General features: G+C 49.0%; 1 protein-coding gene across 1 annotated transcript in view; it reads right to left on the bottom strand.

Moving 5' to 3' along the window:
• Window positions 1-18,229, bottom strand: part of ptprq (protein tyrosine phosphatase receptor type Q) — a 304,885-nt gene that overhangs the window by 166,780 nt on the left and 119,876 nt on the right. The window contains exons 26-29 of the mRNA XM_072485165.1: window positions 14,393-14,565; window positions 2,061-2,607; window positions 1,434-1,595; window positions 1,157-1,336 (exon numbers count right to left, since the gene is read on the bottom strand). Of these exons, the coding sequence (XP_072341266.1) occupies window positions 1,157-1,336; window positions 1,434-1,595; window positions 2,061-2,607; window positions 14,393-14,565 (1,062 nt within the window). The remainder of the gene's footprint in view (window positions 1-1,156; window positions 1,337-1,433; window positions 1,596-2,060; window positions 2,608-14,392; window positions 14,566-18,229) is intronic.

Below are 18,229 nucleotides of genomic sequence, written 5' to 3' on the forward strand. Positions count from 1 at the left end.
AATATTAAATAGGACTACAGTCCCTTATTTTTCAGGTCCCTGTGCTGTCGGCAGGATTTTGGTGCAGGGTATTCGCAGACAGTCACAAATTTATGGAACACTGCAATAAAAACATGGAAGCAACTCCTAACTTTATTTAAATAGGGGCTTAATGAACTCGTGCCACATAGCTCTGCTATCTTCTCCCCAATGATCTAGATCAGGGATGGGCATTCCCGCAGAAATAAAGCTTACCACAGGATGAAGCTCCATATCATTACACCCTATTAAGTCATCCCAGGGGACAAGCTACGATCCACTCATGTGTCAGAGAAATGACAACTGCTAAGTGGCAAGGGACAATACCTTCAATACTTTCTCCTGTGTAATGGAGGAATTAACTGAACTGGACACACAGGTTGCAGCATACAACACACAAAAGCACTGTGGATTTTCATGTCAATTGCACAGGCTTCGTCGAGAGAAATAATCAAGCAATTTCTGACTATGAGGAACAAACTCATATTCATTAGTGAAAATCATCTGGGAAGTGTGGACATTCTATGAAAGTTAAAATGATGGATGAATGGCGTCCAATGTTGCTGACCCCACAGAGATACACCCTAACAGAACACCTTCGGCCGGATACTCCAACATCTGTTTCATATTCTTTGGCTGTCACTTCCCCAACAAAGAAAGTGTCCAACGCTTTGGGCACAATGAATGACTGTGTGTAAAAGGCCAATGAGCATGCACAATGTTTGAAACAGTACCTCCCAGAGGCCTGCGTTATGCTCAATGCCCCACACGAAGCATGTGGTACAATGATGATCACGCTCACATTTGTGTTGCTCCCAGACCAAAATCCCCCTTTCATCCAGGTTTGAAGGAAATCTGGACACAGCCTACCCTCCATGCATCTGTTTTTTACTGGAGGGGTGACCCCCAGCCTAAATAAGATCCCCTTTCTCCCTTCGATGCAAGTCTAAATCCAAGCTTTCAAAATATTGGGCCATAGATCTCTTAAGTGCAGTCCCACTGCAGGTGCTTTTCAACCAGGTATTTTGCCTTCAATAATTATTTTCACATTCATCCTTTATCAATACTTCACAAACAGATTTAATTCATTCCAAAAAGTAGCAAGGTGCTCAGCTTTACAATTACATTACAAAAATACCTGTTAGAGTAATACTGTTGCTTGTCACAACTTCTTGAAATGCCTCATTTGTGCCTTCCTCCACACCATAGATAGTGTAATGAGTTATCACGCCATTAGGGAAAGCAGGTGGGTCCCACAACATCAGTATCGAAGTAGAAGTGATATTTTTATAGGTTACATTCTGCACTGAACTTGGCACTAAAAATACCAAAGCAAAATGTTTAGTTAACTTTGAAGAATCTGAGACATCACCTTAATTTCCAAAACAAACATCATGGTTGCTTTAGTAACGTACCATATTGTCGAGTCTTAAAGGAAACATTGGTTGGTGGTCCTTCTCCAACAATAGTGAATGCTGACACTCTGACAATGTAATCAGTATAAGGTACAAGTTCTTTTACAACATATGACAGCTGTTCTGATGTCGGGTCAACGACCTGTAGACTGTCTTCGTTCTCTGGATAAGATAGAAAAGAAAAACTTCCTCTGACAATTCTCACAATTAGTAAAGTTCCTAGATGTGTTAGTAGCAAACAAAATAAACTACTAAAGAGAAAGCAGGAAAGCAGCAGCCAGGTGCCAATATCAATAAATATTATTCACAAGTACCAGCACAGTTTAAAAAGTTTTTAATATCCCTTCATATTTGTTGAACAGGACCAACTGGCTTCAAATAGAAAAATAATGGTACAAAAATAGGCTTGTTACAAGCAATGAGAATCATTCCAAAAAATATTTGTATTCGATAAACTTGCAAGAGCTTTTGTCAGCAAAAGAAATGTTGCTTTTGCTGTCACAACCTACATTCTTTAGAAAATGTTTTGTGACTCTAAAGAGCAAGTGTATATACTAATTACATCACCATGTCACTGGGTCATCACCAGCTGTTACCACTATATAACTGCAGTTGTGACCTACTTACCTTCAGTGGTATTTCGAAGGCCATTAGCTCGGAGCCTCCATAAAGGAGGGATGGGTGAAGAACCTCGAGCCAGGGAAATCCCACCTGCCTTGACAACTGCAGTAACTGATCTCTTAGACAACACCAATCTCGGCTTGAGAGTCATGCTGAGCGTAGTGTGAGATGCAAAGGACCCCAAGGAACCAGGGGCTGTTTGGTTAGTAAATGAGTCAGTGAAGCCAGTGGCAGCTACTGAGTGTACAGTAGTAGGCAGTGGTGTTTCAGAATACTGTATTGCATGTGATGTTAGTTGATCAGGGACAGATGCAGCCAGGCTGTTTTCGTGAATAGTAGATATCTCAGGCTGTCCTGAGCTAACAGTCATCTGCACTTCAACTGATGAAAACGTTGATGAAATCACTGCAGGCTCTACAGGTGAGGATTCGGAAAACAGCTCAGCAGAACCTTCATCCACGTCTGTAAAGATTGCATCAGTTTCTGAAGTCACTGTAGTGGTTTCTGTAACTAACGTACCAGTATTTACTGATTCAGTGGAGTTTTCCATTTCCTGGAACAAAAGAAAATAATCCCATCAATATACATTTCAATAATTTCAAAAGAATCAAGTTAAATACTGCATTCTATTGCCGGTTCAGTCTTGTAATCGGAATACCAATTTCAATGTTACCACTAGTATTAAGTTTAGCTCCTTCAACTTCCCCAATTTATTAAATATATGACTATTTTGATTGTTGAATTGTACCTGCAATAGTGCTTTTATTTGACTTTTGTTTTAGGCCGCATTCTTCCGGCCATGCTGTGCTGGAAAAGCATCTCGCTGCAGCACAATGTGGCCTGTGAAAGCCGGGAGATTCCGCTTCCGGGATCCACCCAGTTAGCAACGCCTCACGAGATCAACGCAATCGAGCGTTTAGTTTCTATTGACATTGTTTATTTTGCTTCCCTCGTCTCATTAATTTACACTGTTTAGCCTTAAATTCTATTGCTATGGTTTAAAGCCTCATGTTGCGATGTCTGTCACTGATGCAGAAATCAACATAAAATTGCATCATTCACAACGTAATCCTAACAGCTTAAACACTGAATCACCTGAAAGTAGCCAAGGCAGCCATGTAAAAGATGGGGAAATACTGTGCAAATAAACATTGAATCAACTTATGTCAAGAAATCCAAACTGCTGGTGATGCACAAAGAGATCAAGAGGGCGCTTGCCCCTCCCATCACCGAAATTGCTCAGCTGAAGTCAGCAGATGGTGAAGTACTTACTGACAGGAGTAAACAGATGTCCTGCTGAGCTGAGCACTACTGTGAGCTGTGCTCCTGCGAGTCGGACATTTCCCTCCCCGCGCTTGACATTCTCCCACAGCTTCCTGTCATGGTTGAGTTAGATGAAGAAATCTCAGCACTTGAACTCGAGAAAGCCACAGACTGCCAAGCAAACAGAAGGACACCCCAAAAAGACGGAATCCTGGCTGAACCGAACAAGCAGGGAAAATCCCATTTATTGTCGCTCACTGATGGTTCTCTTTCTCAGCTGGGAGGTAGGCTCTGTTCCACAGAAGATGCCAAACTCAATACACTGTGGAATAACACAGGTGCCAGGGGACACTGCAACAACTACAGCGTCATCTCACTTTAGTGCTTTTGACATCCTTCCTTTCATGAGAGATGATGGGCACAACTAAAACAATCTAATGGTGCTTTTATTTACTGATAGCAATAAAGGCCAATCCTTGAGAAGCAAGTTCTGCCACATGGACCACACATGTGGTTGCCGGGTAACATTGTGGGTTGTTGTTTCCGGTGGGTGTGCCTAACCCAAACCCTAATTTTGTGGAAGGCTTTTGCTAGCGTCATACTTAAAAGACTCCATCCAGGGAGATCGGGTGCATCTTGAAGCACAGTGTGGTTTCCATGCCAGTAGATCTGCTGTGGACATGATACTCTCTAAGTGGCCAGGCAGATCGTTCCATGCATGAAAAAACATAGGACATATAATAAATACACAGCAAGCTCTCCATATGGCAACTACAAGAGAAGTGCAGAGAGTAGGGTATATTCCTTGATCTTACTTTCACACACTTCACTAAGGCATTCAACACTGTCAGCAGAGCAGAACTATACAAGGTTTTGGGAAGATGTGACTGTCCACCAAAGCTCCTCAGTCTCAAGTGAAGACAAAAACACATCACATCCTGATCAGATAACTCCTTTATGCTGCCAATGTTGCACTAGTCATCCAGATGGCAACTGAGCTTTGAAGACCTGGAAGCTATCTAACTCTCCCATGCATGTCACTCGTTCTTCCATGGTCATAGGGCAAGGTGTTGTTTCTCTACCCCTGATCACATTCAATAACACCCCACTGGGAGTAGTTCACAAATTATGCTACCTCGATCAAGGGTGTCAAATAAGCTATCCCTTTATGCTGAGCTCGATATACGCATAGGGAAAGCAGCTACCACTGTTGGCTACCTCATGAAAAGCAGAAACCTAGGACTAAGCTGATGGTTTATAAAATGTATTATAATAGATTATAATGCAATGCATTATGGGTATCTGGCAGGACAAAATCATGAGTATGGCAGAGCTTTCAACGGCAAAGTTCCCAAGAGCTGGCATTATTCAAACAGAGTTGGCAATGGTGGGTCAAGAACGTCCACAGGATGGAAGAGAGTCACATACCCAGTCAGCTGGAGCTAATATAGTGCTCGAGGCTGTGCTTAAGGATGCTTTCGACTTCCGGGTGCGGCTATGCAGAGCTAGGTCGCATATTCGGCAGCTCCTGCTTGGAACGGACTTCTGGGCTCTTTTACAGGGCCCCCACGGCATTTGTTTGACATTTCCCGGTGTGGGAAGAAGGCTGCAATATTCCCCCGACAGTGTCCCCCAGGAAGGGTATGTCTCTGGGTTGCCAGACACGGCAGAAACAGTAAAAGATTTGGCTGCAACTGCAGGATAAATAGGGCCTCTTCCAGCATGCAGGCGGGGGAAGGGCAAGCTTAAAGCTGCAAGCTGACCCGAGGGCCTGTATCAAAGGTGAATTCTAGCAGCAGAGGGAACAACTGTGAAAAGACCTCATCAAGGCCACTGAAGGGACTTCCGGTTGCGGTGATGCCTAGCTAGCCGCACGCTTCGGCGGCTCCAGCTCCGACGGACCTTCGGGCTCTTTTAAGAGCCCCAACGGGGAATTTTTCGACGACGCAACCCGGTGTGGGGTGTGTGAGAAGGGAGTCCCCCCCAAACGAAGGAGGAAAAAACCGGCGGCGGCGGCTGCAGCGCTAGGAATCGTCGACCAAAGGGTCAGAAAGAGAGAAGTACAAGCTGGCGGCGGAGAAAGCGCAGGCGACATGGGGGCCTGAGCAGGATGAAATTGTGAGACGGTGCGTGGAGCTGCTGAAGAGGGAGGTGCTGACCCCGTTGCTACAGGCAATTGAGGGGCTCAAGGAGACATTAAAGACCCAAGAGACAGAGCTCCGCGTGGTGGAGCAGAAGGTGACAGATATTGAGGACGAGATCCTGGGCCTGGCGGTTAAGACACAGACGCACGAGGCACTTCATAAAAAGTGTACTGAAAGGATCGAAGCCCTAGAAAATGGAGCGCGAAGGAAGAACCTTCGGATACTGGGTCTCCCTGAGGGTGTGGAAGGAGTGGACTGTGGAGCGTACGCAAGTACGATGCTGAGCTCACTGATGGGTGCTGAGGCCCCTACGGGCCCCTTTGAGGTGGAGTGGGCAAATCGGATTCCGGCGAGAAGACCAAAAGCGGGAGAACCACCCAGGGCGATAATCATGCGATTTTACCGCCTTAAGGATAGAGAAGAGGTCCTGAGATGGGCTAAAAAGGTGCGGAGTAGCAGATGGGAGAATGCAGTGGTACGGGTATACCAGGATTGGAGTGCGGAGGTGGCGAGAAGGAGGGCGAGCTTCAACCGAGCCAAAGAGGCGTTGCATAAAAGGAAGGTGAAGTTCGGGATGCTGCAGCCGGCAAGACTATGGGTCACGTATCAGGAGAGACACCATTATTTCGAGACGGCGGAGGAAGCATGGACCTTCATCAAAGAAGAGAAATTGGATCGGAACTGAGGGACTGATGCTGCAGGAAATGTTATTGTTAATGTTATGGTTGAAGTTAATTGAGAAGTAAATTGGGAAGGGGGGAGACATTGGGGAAATGTGGACGCCGGTGAGGGGGGAAAGACGGGACATAGTTGGAGAATGGGGAAGGGGAGGGGGAGGGGAAAGGGAGCTGCGCCATAAGAGGCGGGTCAGGTAAAGGGATGTTCCCGCGTCAGAAAGAATAAGGCGGGAAGACAGGCGCAAGGCGGATGGGAGTTCCCCACACGGGGGGGTCGAGGAGTGAGCAGGAGTAGCCGGGGTCAGTTGAAGTCAGCTGACTTACGGAAGTAATATGGGGGAGCAATCATGCTAGAAAGAGATCTAGCGGGGAGGGGGGGGGGGAAGGGGGGGGGACAACTGGGTTGCTGCTGCGGAAATCCAAAAGGAAATGGCTAAAGAGTGGGTGGGCGGGGATGGTGTGCGGCGCTGGGGGAGCGAGCGGGAGCGCGGAGGCGGGATATGGGACTGGCCTAGAGAAGGTAATGGCTAGTCGACAAGGGAGGGGGGCAGGTAGCCCCCTAGTGAGGCTGATCACGTGGAACGTGAGAGGCCTGAACGGACCGATAAAAAGGGCCCGAGTGCTCGCGCATTTGAAAGGACTAAGGGCAGACGTGGTTATGCTCCAAGAGACGCACCTAAAGGTGGCGGACCAAGTTAGGCTAAGGAAAGGATGGGTGGGACAGGTGTTCCACTCAGGACTGGACGCAAAGAATAGAGGGGTGGCCATTTTGGTGGGGAAACAGGTAGCATTTGAAGCAAAGAACATCGTAGCAGATAGCGGAGGTAGATATGTAATGGTGAGTGGCAGGCTGGAGGGAATGGAGGTCGTGTTGGTTAATGTGTTTGCCCCAAACTGGGACGATGCGGGATTTATGAGACGGATGCTGGGGCGTATACCGGACCTGGAGGTAGGAAACTTGATTTTAGGAGGGGACTTTAATACGGTGCTGGACCCGGGGCTAGATAGATCCAGCTCAAGGACCGGAAGAAGGCCGGCAGCGGCCAAGGTACTTAAGGGGTTTATGGACCAAATGGGGGGAGTGGATCCATGGCGATTTCTTAGACCTAGGGCGAGGGAGTTTTCCTTCTTCTCCCATGTCCATAAAGTGTACTCCCGGATAGATTTTTTTGTTTTGGGAAGGTCGTTGATCTCTAGGGTGGAAGAAGCTGAGTACTCAGCCATAGCGGTTTCGGATCATGCCCCACATTGGGTGGACCTGGAATTAGGAGAGGAAAGGGAGCAGAGAACACTCTGGCGATTAGATGTGGGACTGATGGCGGATGAGGGAGTGTGTGCAAGAGTGCGGGGGTGTATTGAGAGATACCTGGAGGTCAATGACGACGGCGAGGTCCCTGTGGGAGTGGTATGGGAAGCACTAAAAGCGGTGGTCAGAGGAGAGCTGATCTCCATTGGGGCCCACAAAAGGAAAACAGAGGCCAAGGAAAGGGAAAGATTACTGGGGGAGATTTTAAGGGTGGATAGGGAATTTGCAGAGACCCCGGAGGAGGAATTGTACAGGGAGAGGAGACGACTCCAGACGGAATTTGACCTTCTGACCACCAGAAAGGCGGAGGTACTGTGGAGGAAGGCACAGGGGGGGAGGTATGAATATGGGGAAAAGGCTAGTCGCCTGTTGGCTCATCAATTGCGAAAGAGGGCAGCAGCGAGGGAGATAGGAGGAATTAGAGACGAAAGGGGAGACACGGTGCGAAGGGCAGGAAAGATAAATGAGGTGTTCAAGACCTTCTATGAGGAACTGTATAGGTCTCAACCCTCAGAGGGAGAGGAGGGGATGCGGCAGTTCCTGGACCAATTGAGGTTCCCGAAAGTGGAGGAGCGGGGGGTGGTAGGCCTGGGGGCACCGATTGGGGTGGACGAGGTTATTAAGGGACTGGGAAGCATGCAAGCAGGGAAGGCCCCAGGACCAGACGGGTTCCCGGTGGAGTATTACAGAAAATATGTGGACTTGTTGGCCCCGTTGATGGTGAGGACGTTCAATGAGGCCAGGAAAGGGGGGACTCTACCCCCGACGATGTCGACGATGTCGACGATATCGTTAATTTTGAAGAGGGATAAAGATCCGTTGCAGTGCGGGTCCTATAGACCCATTTCATTATTGAACGTGGACGCCAAATTGTTGGCAAAGGTACTGGCATCGAGGATAGAGGACTGTGTCCCGGGGGTGGTGCACGAAGACCAGACAGGGTTCGTAAAAGGGAGACAACTGAATGTTAACGTGCGACGACTATTAGGGGTGATAATGATGTCCCCAGTGGAAGGGGAGGCAGAGATAGTGGCGGCAATGGACGCAGAGAAGGCATTTGATAGGGTGGAGTGGGAGTATTTATGGGAAGTGTTAAGGAGGTTTGGGTTTGGGAACGGGTTTATTAGCTGGGTTAGACTTCTTTATGGGGCTCCAACGGCAAGCGTAGTTACAGGTCGACATAGATCGGAGTATTTCCGACTATATAGGGGAACAAGACAGGGATGCCCGCTGTCTCCATTGTTGTTCGCGTTGGCAATTGAACCTCTGGCCATGGCGTTGAGAGACTCCAGGAAATGGAGAGGGGTGATTAGAGGGGGAGAAGAACACCGAGTCTCGTTATACGCGGATGACCTATTGTTATACGTGTCGGACCCAGCGGGGGGGATGATAGAGGTTATGCAAATTTTGAGGGGGTTCGGGGATTTCTCGGGGTATAGGCTAAACATGGGGAAGAGTGAATTATTTGTGATACATCCAGGGGACCAGAGTAGAGAGATAGAAGGCTTGCCTCTAAGGAAAGTGGAAAGAAACTTCCGATACCTGGGGATTCAGATCGCTAGGAGCTGGCGAACCTTGCACAGACTTAATCTGACACGGTTGGTAGAACAAATGGAGGAGGACTTCAAGAGGTGGGACATGCAGCCTCTATCGCTGGCGGGCAGGGTGCAAGCAATTAAGATGATGGTCCTCCCGAGGTTCTTATTTGTATTTCAATGTCTCCCTATACTAATCACCAAGACCTTTTTTAATAAAATAGACAGGAGCATCACGAGCTTCGTGTGGGCAGGGAAAGTTCCGAGAGTAAGGAGGGGGTTCCTTCAGCGGAGTAGGGACAGAGGAGGATTGGCACTACCGAACTTGGGCGATTACTATTGGGCCGCCAATGTGGCAATGATACGTAAATGGATGATGGAGGGTGAGGGAGCGGCGTGGAAAAGACTGGAGAGAAAGTCCTGTAAAGGGACGAGTTTAGAGGCGCTGGTGACGGCGCCGCTACCGATCTCACCTAAAAAGTTTACCACGAACCCGGTGGTGGCGGCAACATTGAATATCTGGGGACAGTGGAGGCGACAGAGCGGGGTGTGGGGAGCCCTGGTGGGGTCCCCAATCAGGAACAACCATAGGTTCGCCCCAGGAAGAATGGATGGAGGATTTCAGAGCTGGTACCAGTTGGGAATTAGGAGGGTGGGAGATTTATTTATAGATGGGACTTTTGCGAGCTTGGGAGCATTGGAGGAAAAGTATAAGTTGCCCCGGGGAAATTTCTTGAGATATATGCAGGTGAGGGCGTTTACTAGACAACAGGTGAGGGAATTTCCGTTGCTCCCGACACAGGGGATACAGGACAGGGTGCTTTCAGGGGTGTGGGTCGGAGAGGGCAAGGTGTCAGAGATTTATCGAGAGATGAGGGAAGAGGGGGAGGAGTCGGTGGGCGAACTAAAAGGAAAGTGGGAAGAAGAACTAGGGGAGGAGATAGAGGAGGGTATGTGGGCTGATGCCCTAAGCAGGGTAAATTCCTCTTCCTCATGCGCCAGGCTTAGCCTGATTCAATTTAAGGTGCTATATAGAGCACACATAACGGGAGCAAGATTGAGCAGGTTCTTTGGAGTGGAGGACAAATGTGGGAGGTGTGGCGGGAGCCTGGCAAACCACGCACATATGTTTTGCGCGTGCCCGGCACTGGAAGGGTATTGGAAGGGAGTGACGGGAGTGATTTCGCGGGTGGTGAAGGCCCGGGTCAAACCAGGCTGGGGGTTAGCTCTATTTGGAGTTGCGGAAGAGCCGGGAGTGCAGGAGGCGAAAGAGGCCGACGTTGTGGCCTTTGCGTCCCTAGTAGCCCGGCGCAGGATCCTACTCATGTGGAAGGAGGCAAAACCCCCCGGACTGGAGGCCTGGGTAAACGATATGGCGGGGTTCATTAAACTGGAGCAGGTAAAGTTTGCCCTGAGAGGATCGGCTCAAGGGTTCACCAGGCGGTGGCAGCCATTTCTCGACTACCTAGGGGAACGTTAGAGGGAAGACAGATGACCAGCAGCAGCAACCCAGGGGGAAGGGGGGGGGAGGGGGGAGGGGGGGGGGTTAGTTTAGTTTAGGTCAAAGATAAAGGGGTTTTGTTACTTGTGTATTGTTAAAAAAATTTGTATTGTTATTGTTGCGTTTGCTTTGTAAGAGGGGAAAAATTGGTGTTTGGGAAAAAAATTTCAATAAAACATATTTTTTTTAAAAAAGGATGCTTTCAGGCAGGATATGAGAGCCTTGAACATCATCTATTGCTCCTGGGTGTCACTAGCTGGTGAAAAGGGGGAAATGGTGACACCTCGTGTGGGCTAATGTGCTGCCACGATGACCAGTGGCTAGAGCAGCTTGACAAGAGGCACACCCACCGGAAACAACAACCCACAATGTTACCCGGCAACCACATGTGTGGTCCATGTGGCAGAACTTGCTTCTCAAGGATTGGCCTTTATCGCCATCAGTAAATGAAAGCACCATTAGATTGTTTTAGTTGTGTCCATCATCTCTCATGAAAGGAAGGATGTCAACACATTACCACCCCCCCCCCCCAACATCAGCAACAACCAGTAGTTATAGAGCACCTTTAATGTACAAAAACTGTCTCAGTGTGCTTGGGTGGTACTACCAATGTGCCAGGCTGGAAGTGCCAAGGTGCTCGGGTGTCATCAGCAGTGCCAGAGTGCCATCCTGCCCAGATACCAGCCACCTGGGGGCCTCCGATCGCCTGGGAGACTCCCCCAAGTGCCGTTCTGCCTGGTGCCCGTTTGTGGGGTCAAGGGCTGAACGGCGCCCGGCTTCGGCCTCCTCAGCGAGACCAGTAGATCTTGGGAGCCGGTTCCGTCTGGCGTTGGCAGGGTTATAATAATAATGATCATAATAATCTTTATTATTGTCACAAATAGGCTTACATTAACACTGCTATGAAGTTACTGTGAAAATCCCCTAGTCGCCACACTCTGGCGCCTGTTTCGGTACACGGAGGGAGAATTCAGCATGCCCAGTTCACCTAACAAGCACTTCTTTTGGGACTTGTGGGAGGAAACCGGAGCACCCGGAGGAAACCCACGCAGACACGGGGAGAACGTGCAGGCTCCACACAGACAGTGACCCGAGCTGGGAATCGAACCTGCGTCTCTGGTGCCGTGAAGCAACAGTGCTAACTACTGTGCTACCGTGCCGCGCATGGTTAAGTGAGCTTTTAAACTCAGTTAATTCTGCAAGTCTGGGTCCCGTCCATTGTGCGTTTTCCAGATCGCAACATCTTGTGAGATCTCGTTAGATCTCGCGGGGCGTAACTACCGTCAGGGATTCCAGAAGAGGCCTCTCCCGGGATCTACCGGCCACGACCCGATTCTGGTGGGACGCAGCCAGTCAATCCCGTCCATTGATGAGAACAGCAGAGACAAGAGTGGACATTAGTGTGGAGATGGAAGTAACCATCTTCACAAAGGAAATATACAGGGTCAAAGGAGAGTCAATACGGGGCGCACTCTGACCTCTCTGAGCTCAAACTCCTGCAGCGTTAAACTGAAGCTCAATGCAAGTTCGAAGAATAGCACTTTTTTCAACTCTACAGCCTATGGCAATCAATACTGAGTTCAACAACTTAAGACTGCAACCTCTGCCTCTATCGTGCTTCTATACTCTGCTGGTTGAGTTTCTTTATCTCTTGCTTTTGGACATCAGGGGCGAAATTCTCCGACCCTCCGCCGGGTCTGAGAATCGTCAGGGGCTGGCGTGAATCCCGCCCCCGCCGGTTGCCGAAGTCTCCGGCACAAGATATTCGGCGGGGGCGGGAATCGCGCCACGCCGGTTGGCGGACCCCCCCGTGCGATTCTCCGGCCCGGATGGGCCGAAGTCCCACCGCTAAAATGCCTGTCCCGCCGGCGTAAATTAAACCACATACCTTACCGGCGGGACAAGGCGGCGCGGGGGGGCTCCGGGGTCCTGGGGGGGGGGGCGCGGGGCGATTTGGCCCCGGGGGGTGCCCCCACGATGGCCTGGCCCGTGATCGGGGCCCACCGATCCGCGGGCGGACCTGTGCCGTGGGGCCACTCTTTCCCTTCCGCCTCCGCCGCGGTCTCCACCATGGCGGAGGCAGAAGAGACTCCCTCCACTGCGCATGCGTGGAAAGCTGTCAGCGGCCGCTGACGCTCCCGCGCATGCGCCGCCCGGAGATGTCATTTCCGCACCAGTTGGCGGGGCACCAAAGGCCTATTCCGCCAGCTGGCGGGGCGGAAATTCGTCCGGTGCCGACCTAGCGCCTCAAGGTTGGGGCTCGGCCCCCAAAGTTGCGGAGCATTCCGCACCTTTGGGGCGGGGCGATGCTCGCCTGATTTGCGCTGTTCTGGGCGCCAGTCGGCGGACATCGCGCCGTTTCCGGAGATTTTCGCCCCAGCTGTTCATTATTCTGTCATTCAAACCTCCTCCAGATACATCTTTTGTTTCTTTACCTCTCCCATTTGCAAACCAATTTACCACCAGTTTCTCACTTAATCTCTCCTTTCTTCCACCCATTCACAACATTCCCTTCCATGCTTTTATTCCACCCTCCCAGTTATATTTCCAATTTCACCCAGCTCTAGTAAACGCGAATTGACCCGCGAGACTGTGGCGAGATCTCCTGCCTGTTCACGCCAGCGGCATCTTCTCGTCCCACCGACAGCACACCCCAGCCACGGGTTTCCCGGCAGCGCAGGACGGATTTGATGGGATTCCCATTGACAGCGGTGGGACCAGAAGGTCCCGCCAACGCCTCCTCCCAACCACCTCCTGCAGCCGAGAAACACACCCCAGGAAGAACTCTCTTTTTCTCTCCACAGAGGCCGCCTGACCTTTTGACATTTCTGTCATTTTCTCTTTCTTATAACAGAGCAGAGCTGTTGGAGAGCTGCCGGAAAGATTGCAGACATGTCAAGGGGGAACGATACACAGGCATAGCGGATGCAATTTATGATTTGGTTAGGGCTGTTTCAGAGCTTAAGCAGAGATAGAAGCCTGGTTAGAAACATTCAGACAGAGAACCAGGAAAGATGGGAATGGATTTGGGATGCAATGGCACTGTGGCAGGGATCCAGGTTCGTTTCTTCCCAAAAGTCCCGAATGACGTGCTGTTCGGTGAATCGGACATTCTGAAATCTCCCTCCGTGTACCCGAACAGGTGGCAGAGTGTGGCGACTAGGGGAGTTTCGCAATAACTCCATTGCAGTGTTAATGTAAGCCTACTTGTGAATATAATAAAGATTATAGAGCAGCTTAATGTTGGCATTTGCTCTCATGTCACCAAATGTTTGTGCAATCAGCCTTTAGAGAGGGAGGCCGGGATTCTCTGGTCCGCCAGCCGCGTTTTCTGGCACGGCACATCCCCGGCAGCAGTGGGATTCTCTGTTCCCGCAGCCAGCCAATGGAGTTTCCCATTGTGGCCACCTCACACCGTCGAGAAACCCCTGGGCGTGGGTATACAGTGTTTCCAAATATGACCACTTTTCCACCAGATTTTCCCTGTCCAACCGTCCTATCCAGTCCAGTTTCCCGAGCTTACCCTGCATAATCTTCTTTCTAAAACTGAACATTTCTATTCCAGTCAACTTGTTGCCAGCACAAGTCTAATCTTAAATTGCAATTATCTGTCACTATTACCGAGGTATCTTCTGACTCTGCTCTAAGTTGCTATCTTCTGGTCATTATTTATAATCAGGCCCAGTTGCAACCGTGCTCTTTGCCTCTTTGGCCAATTCTTCTATGTAACAACTAATCCATATTTAGCATCCTCTCTGCAAATGAAGATGATGTGAAATATGACTGAATATCAATCACATTAGAAAACAATTCTACTCTCGGTGTGAAACTTGACTGATAAAAAAGTGGCAATTAATTGGAATGTTATAAAAGTTTATAACTGCCCAAGTTAAATAAAATGAGGCAGCATACCTGGTGGTTTTCTGTCAGGATTATATTTCGTACAGATGTTTGCGACTCCTTTAGAAAGACTGTGATTTGATACTGGACTATAATTCCATTCGCTTGACGAGGCTTTTCCCATTCTAATTTTGCAGATTTAGCTTCAACTTCTGTTGCTTTTAAATCAAATACTTCTCCTGGAACTAAAAAGGTGGACAGTGCTGATGTAAACTTGCTTCTGTTTTGTAAATTAACCACTTTATTAGGACACTGTTAATAAAACACTTGTTAAAAATGGAGCCCCAATTTCTATTAGAAAGTGAAAAACACCTATACCACATTTTTATTGTATTCCTGTTCTGTACAGCACCTATTACATAGAATCATAGAATCCATACAGTGCAGAAGGAAGCAATCCGGCCATCAAGTCTGCACCAACCCTCTGAAAGAGTTCTCTAACTTCAGCCATTCCCCGCAGTATCCGCATAACCCCACCTAACCTACGGATCAATTTTAACATGGCCAATCCACCTAACCTGCACATCTTTGTACTGTGAGAGGAAACCGGAGCACACAGGGAAAACCCACGCAGACACGAGGAGAACATGCAAACTCCACACAGACAGCCACCAAAGACCGGAATTGAACCCAGGTCCCTGATGCTGTGAGGCAACAGTGCTAACCACTGTCATGGGAGTGTCCCTTTAAGAAATGTTTTGTCACATGGCTTCAATGATGTCATTGCGTGGGTGGAGCTGGGTTGTGGCGCTGGGTTTTACTTTAGTTTCTGAGCTGGGAGCTGTTGTGTGGCTCTGGATTTTGCTTTCGTTTTCACATTTTGTGGAAGCCGCAACAGGGAAACATGTCGATAAGTGCTCAGTGCTCAGCTGTTTGCCCTTGTTTGTGTGAAAGGATTTGTTCACAGTGTTTGTGATGACAGGTTACTTTCCACACTTTGGAGTTTTAAGGGTCCGATCTGCACTTTGGATCGCTAATCTTTCAGATCAGCGTAGATGCCGTATATGTTGCATTATTCTGGGCCTGAGTTGGGGATCACGATGAGGACCATCAGCAGTAGCAGCAGCTGCAGAAGCAGAATGGCTAGTGAGAGCGGCAAAAGCAGCTTGAGCATCATGAACTTCAGCAGCAACAGCCTGTCAGTTGCTCACAGATTTCCAGCTCCATAGCAGAGCGGTACACTTCACAGGACACTATACCCAGCACACAGGATTCACAGGTCGAGGATACGCTTCTTCGACATGACAGAACGCCGGTGGCTTAGGAGGTTCAGAGTGCCATGTTAGCTGGTGGTAGACCTTTGCAGCCTACTGCAAAAAGACCTATGTACTGTGCCCAAGGGGCATACCCTGCACTGCTGTCAAAATCACCAGCACACTCAGTTTCTTTGCCTCTGGGTCATTCCAGGGCTCTGAGGGTTGGTGCATCGAGTCTGCACCAACCCTCTGAAAGACCACCCTACCTCGGCTCCCTCCCCACCTTATCGCTATAACCCCATCTAACCTTTGTATACTAAGGGGCAATTTAGCATGGCCAATCCACCTAACCTGTACACCTTTACTGTGGGAAGAAATCGGAGCACCCGGAGGAACCCCACGGTGACACGGGGAGAAAGTGCAAACTCCACACAGACAGTCATCAAAGGTCAGAATCGAACCCGGGTCCCTGGCGCTGTGAGGCTGCAATGCTAACCACTGTGCCACCGTGCCACCTATCTGGGACGCACTATCAGAATCCGCCTCCCTCCAGCAGCCCACCCACACCATTCCCTATGCATCTTGAGCGAAAAATTGAGCCTAATGCTGCCCATCTGCAGATCAAACTTCTTCAGATAAAACATTTAAACCACATTTCCTACTAGAAATAATTAGTAAACAGCATTTATTTCTATTCTGGATTAAGACCAGGACTCAGATATCCTTATATAAAGGGTAGTTCTTGTGTGTTTTTTTTCTATTATCTCTGGCAGTTACTGCCATCTAATGGTCGCAGGTTAATAATGTTTACAGTTTTACTACAGTATACAGGAAAATCCCTGAACAAAGCTTGAACAGTGCTTTCTGTATGACACTAATGCAAATTAATAGCAGAAGAGGACTGTCTGTATGGAGTGTGCACGTTCTCCCCGTGTGTGCGTGGGTTTCCTCCGGGTGCTCCGGTTTCCTTCCACAGTCCAAAGATGGGCAGGTTAGGTGGGGTTAGGGGTTATGGGGTTAGGGTCGGTGAGCGGGCCGAGGGAGGATGCTCTTTCAGAGGTTCGATGGGCTGAATGGCCTCCTTCTGCACTGCAGGGATTCTATGGATATTCTATGGAAGGAAAGAAAAACTGTAAAGAAAAGAATTGCAGAGTTAGGTTCACGGCTGGGTTGTCTATTAAACAGCATCCTTTTATTGTTTCAGCCCTGGAGATTTTGTCAAAACCTGAAGCTATTTCAGATGAACAGGTTTTTGGAACAAAGAGAAGGCACTGTAAAATTAATCGAATGACCAGTGAGGGTATGGACCTGAAAGAACAAGACCTTATACCTCTGCCAGACTCTCGGCAAGCCTTTGCTTTGATAATAAATCTTCACAACTTCAGACCTTAACTGCAACTCTCGTTTTCTCTCTTTTCCTGGGGATGGGGAAGAAGGGAGATTGCGTCGGGGGAGGGTCCCCCTGCTGGAACACTTTGTTGGCAGGGATGGTCTGCACAAGTATTAAACTGGAGCAGTCAATGCTCATATGCAGCGAGACTTGGACAACATTCAGGCTTGTCAAGTAACATCCACACTACGCAAGTGCCAGACAATTAACATCTCCAACTGGACAAAATCTAACCATCTTCCCTTGACATTAAGTGGCCTTAGCATCGCTGAATCCCCCACAAACAACATCCCGGGGGTTATCACTGATTGGATACTGAACTGGACCAGCCATTTAAGTACTGTGACTACAAGGGCAGATCAGGGACTGAGGATTCTGCAGAGAGTAACTCACTTCCTGACTCCCTGAAGCCTGCCCACCATCTACAAGGCACAAGTCAGGAGTTTCCTGCTTGAGTGCAGCTCCAATAACACTCAAGAAGCTGAATGCCATCCAGGACAAAGCAGCCTGTTTGATTGGCAGCCCTTCCACCATCTTCAATATTTACTCTCTCCACCCCCAACGTACAGTGACAGCAGTGTGTACCCTCTACAGGATACACTGCAGCAACTCACCAAGGTTCCTTCGACAGCACTTTCCAAACCTACAACCTCTTATCACCTGGAAAGACAAGGGCAGCAGATGCTTGGGAACAGCACCACCTGCAAGTTCCCCTCCAAACCACACACCATATACCTACAGCAGCACGGTAGCATTGTGGATAGCACAATTGCTTCACAGCTCCAGGGTCCCAGGTTCGATTCTGGCTCGGGTCACTGTCTGTGCGGAGTCTGCACATCCTCCCCGTGTGTGCTCCGGTTTCCTCCCACGGTCCAAAGATGTGCAGGTTAGGTGGATTGGTCATGATAAATTGCCCTTAGTGTCCAAAATTGCCCTTCGTGTTGGGTGGGGTTACTGGGTTATGGGGATAGGGTGGAGGTGTTGACCTTGGGTAGGGTGCTCTTTCCAAGAGCCGGTGCAGACTCGATGGGCCAAATGGCCTCCTTCTGCACTGTAAATTCTATGAATACACCACATAGACTGCAGCAGCTCAAGAAGGTAGTTCACCACCAACTTGTCAAGGGCAATTAGGGATGAGCACACCCTCATCCTGTCAAAGAAATAAAAATAAAATTTGTTTTTTCTTCTAACAACCTCCTGGGCCTCTGGAACCTGCTACACTTTTCCAATTTCTCATCTTCTCTTCCCACTGAGTTATTCCTC

The sequence above is a fragment of the Scyliorhinus torazame genome, chromosome 19 (genome assembly GCF_047496885.1).
Source record: "Scyliorhinus torazame isolate Kashiwa2021f chromosome 19, sScyTor2.1, whole genome shotgun sequence".
Taxonomy (NCBI): domain Eukaryota; kingdom Metazoa; phylum Chordata; class Chondrichthyes; order Carcharhiniformes; family Scyliorhinidae; genus Scyliorhinus; species Scyliorhinus torazame.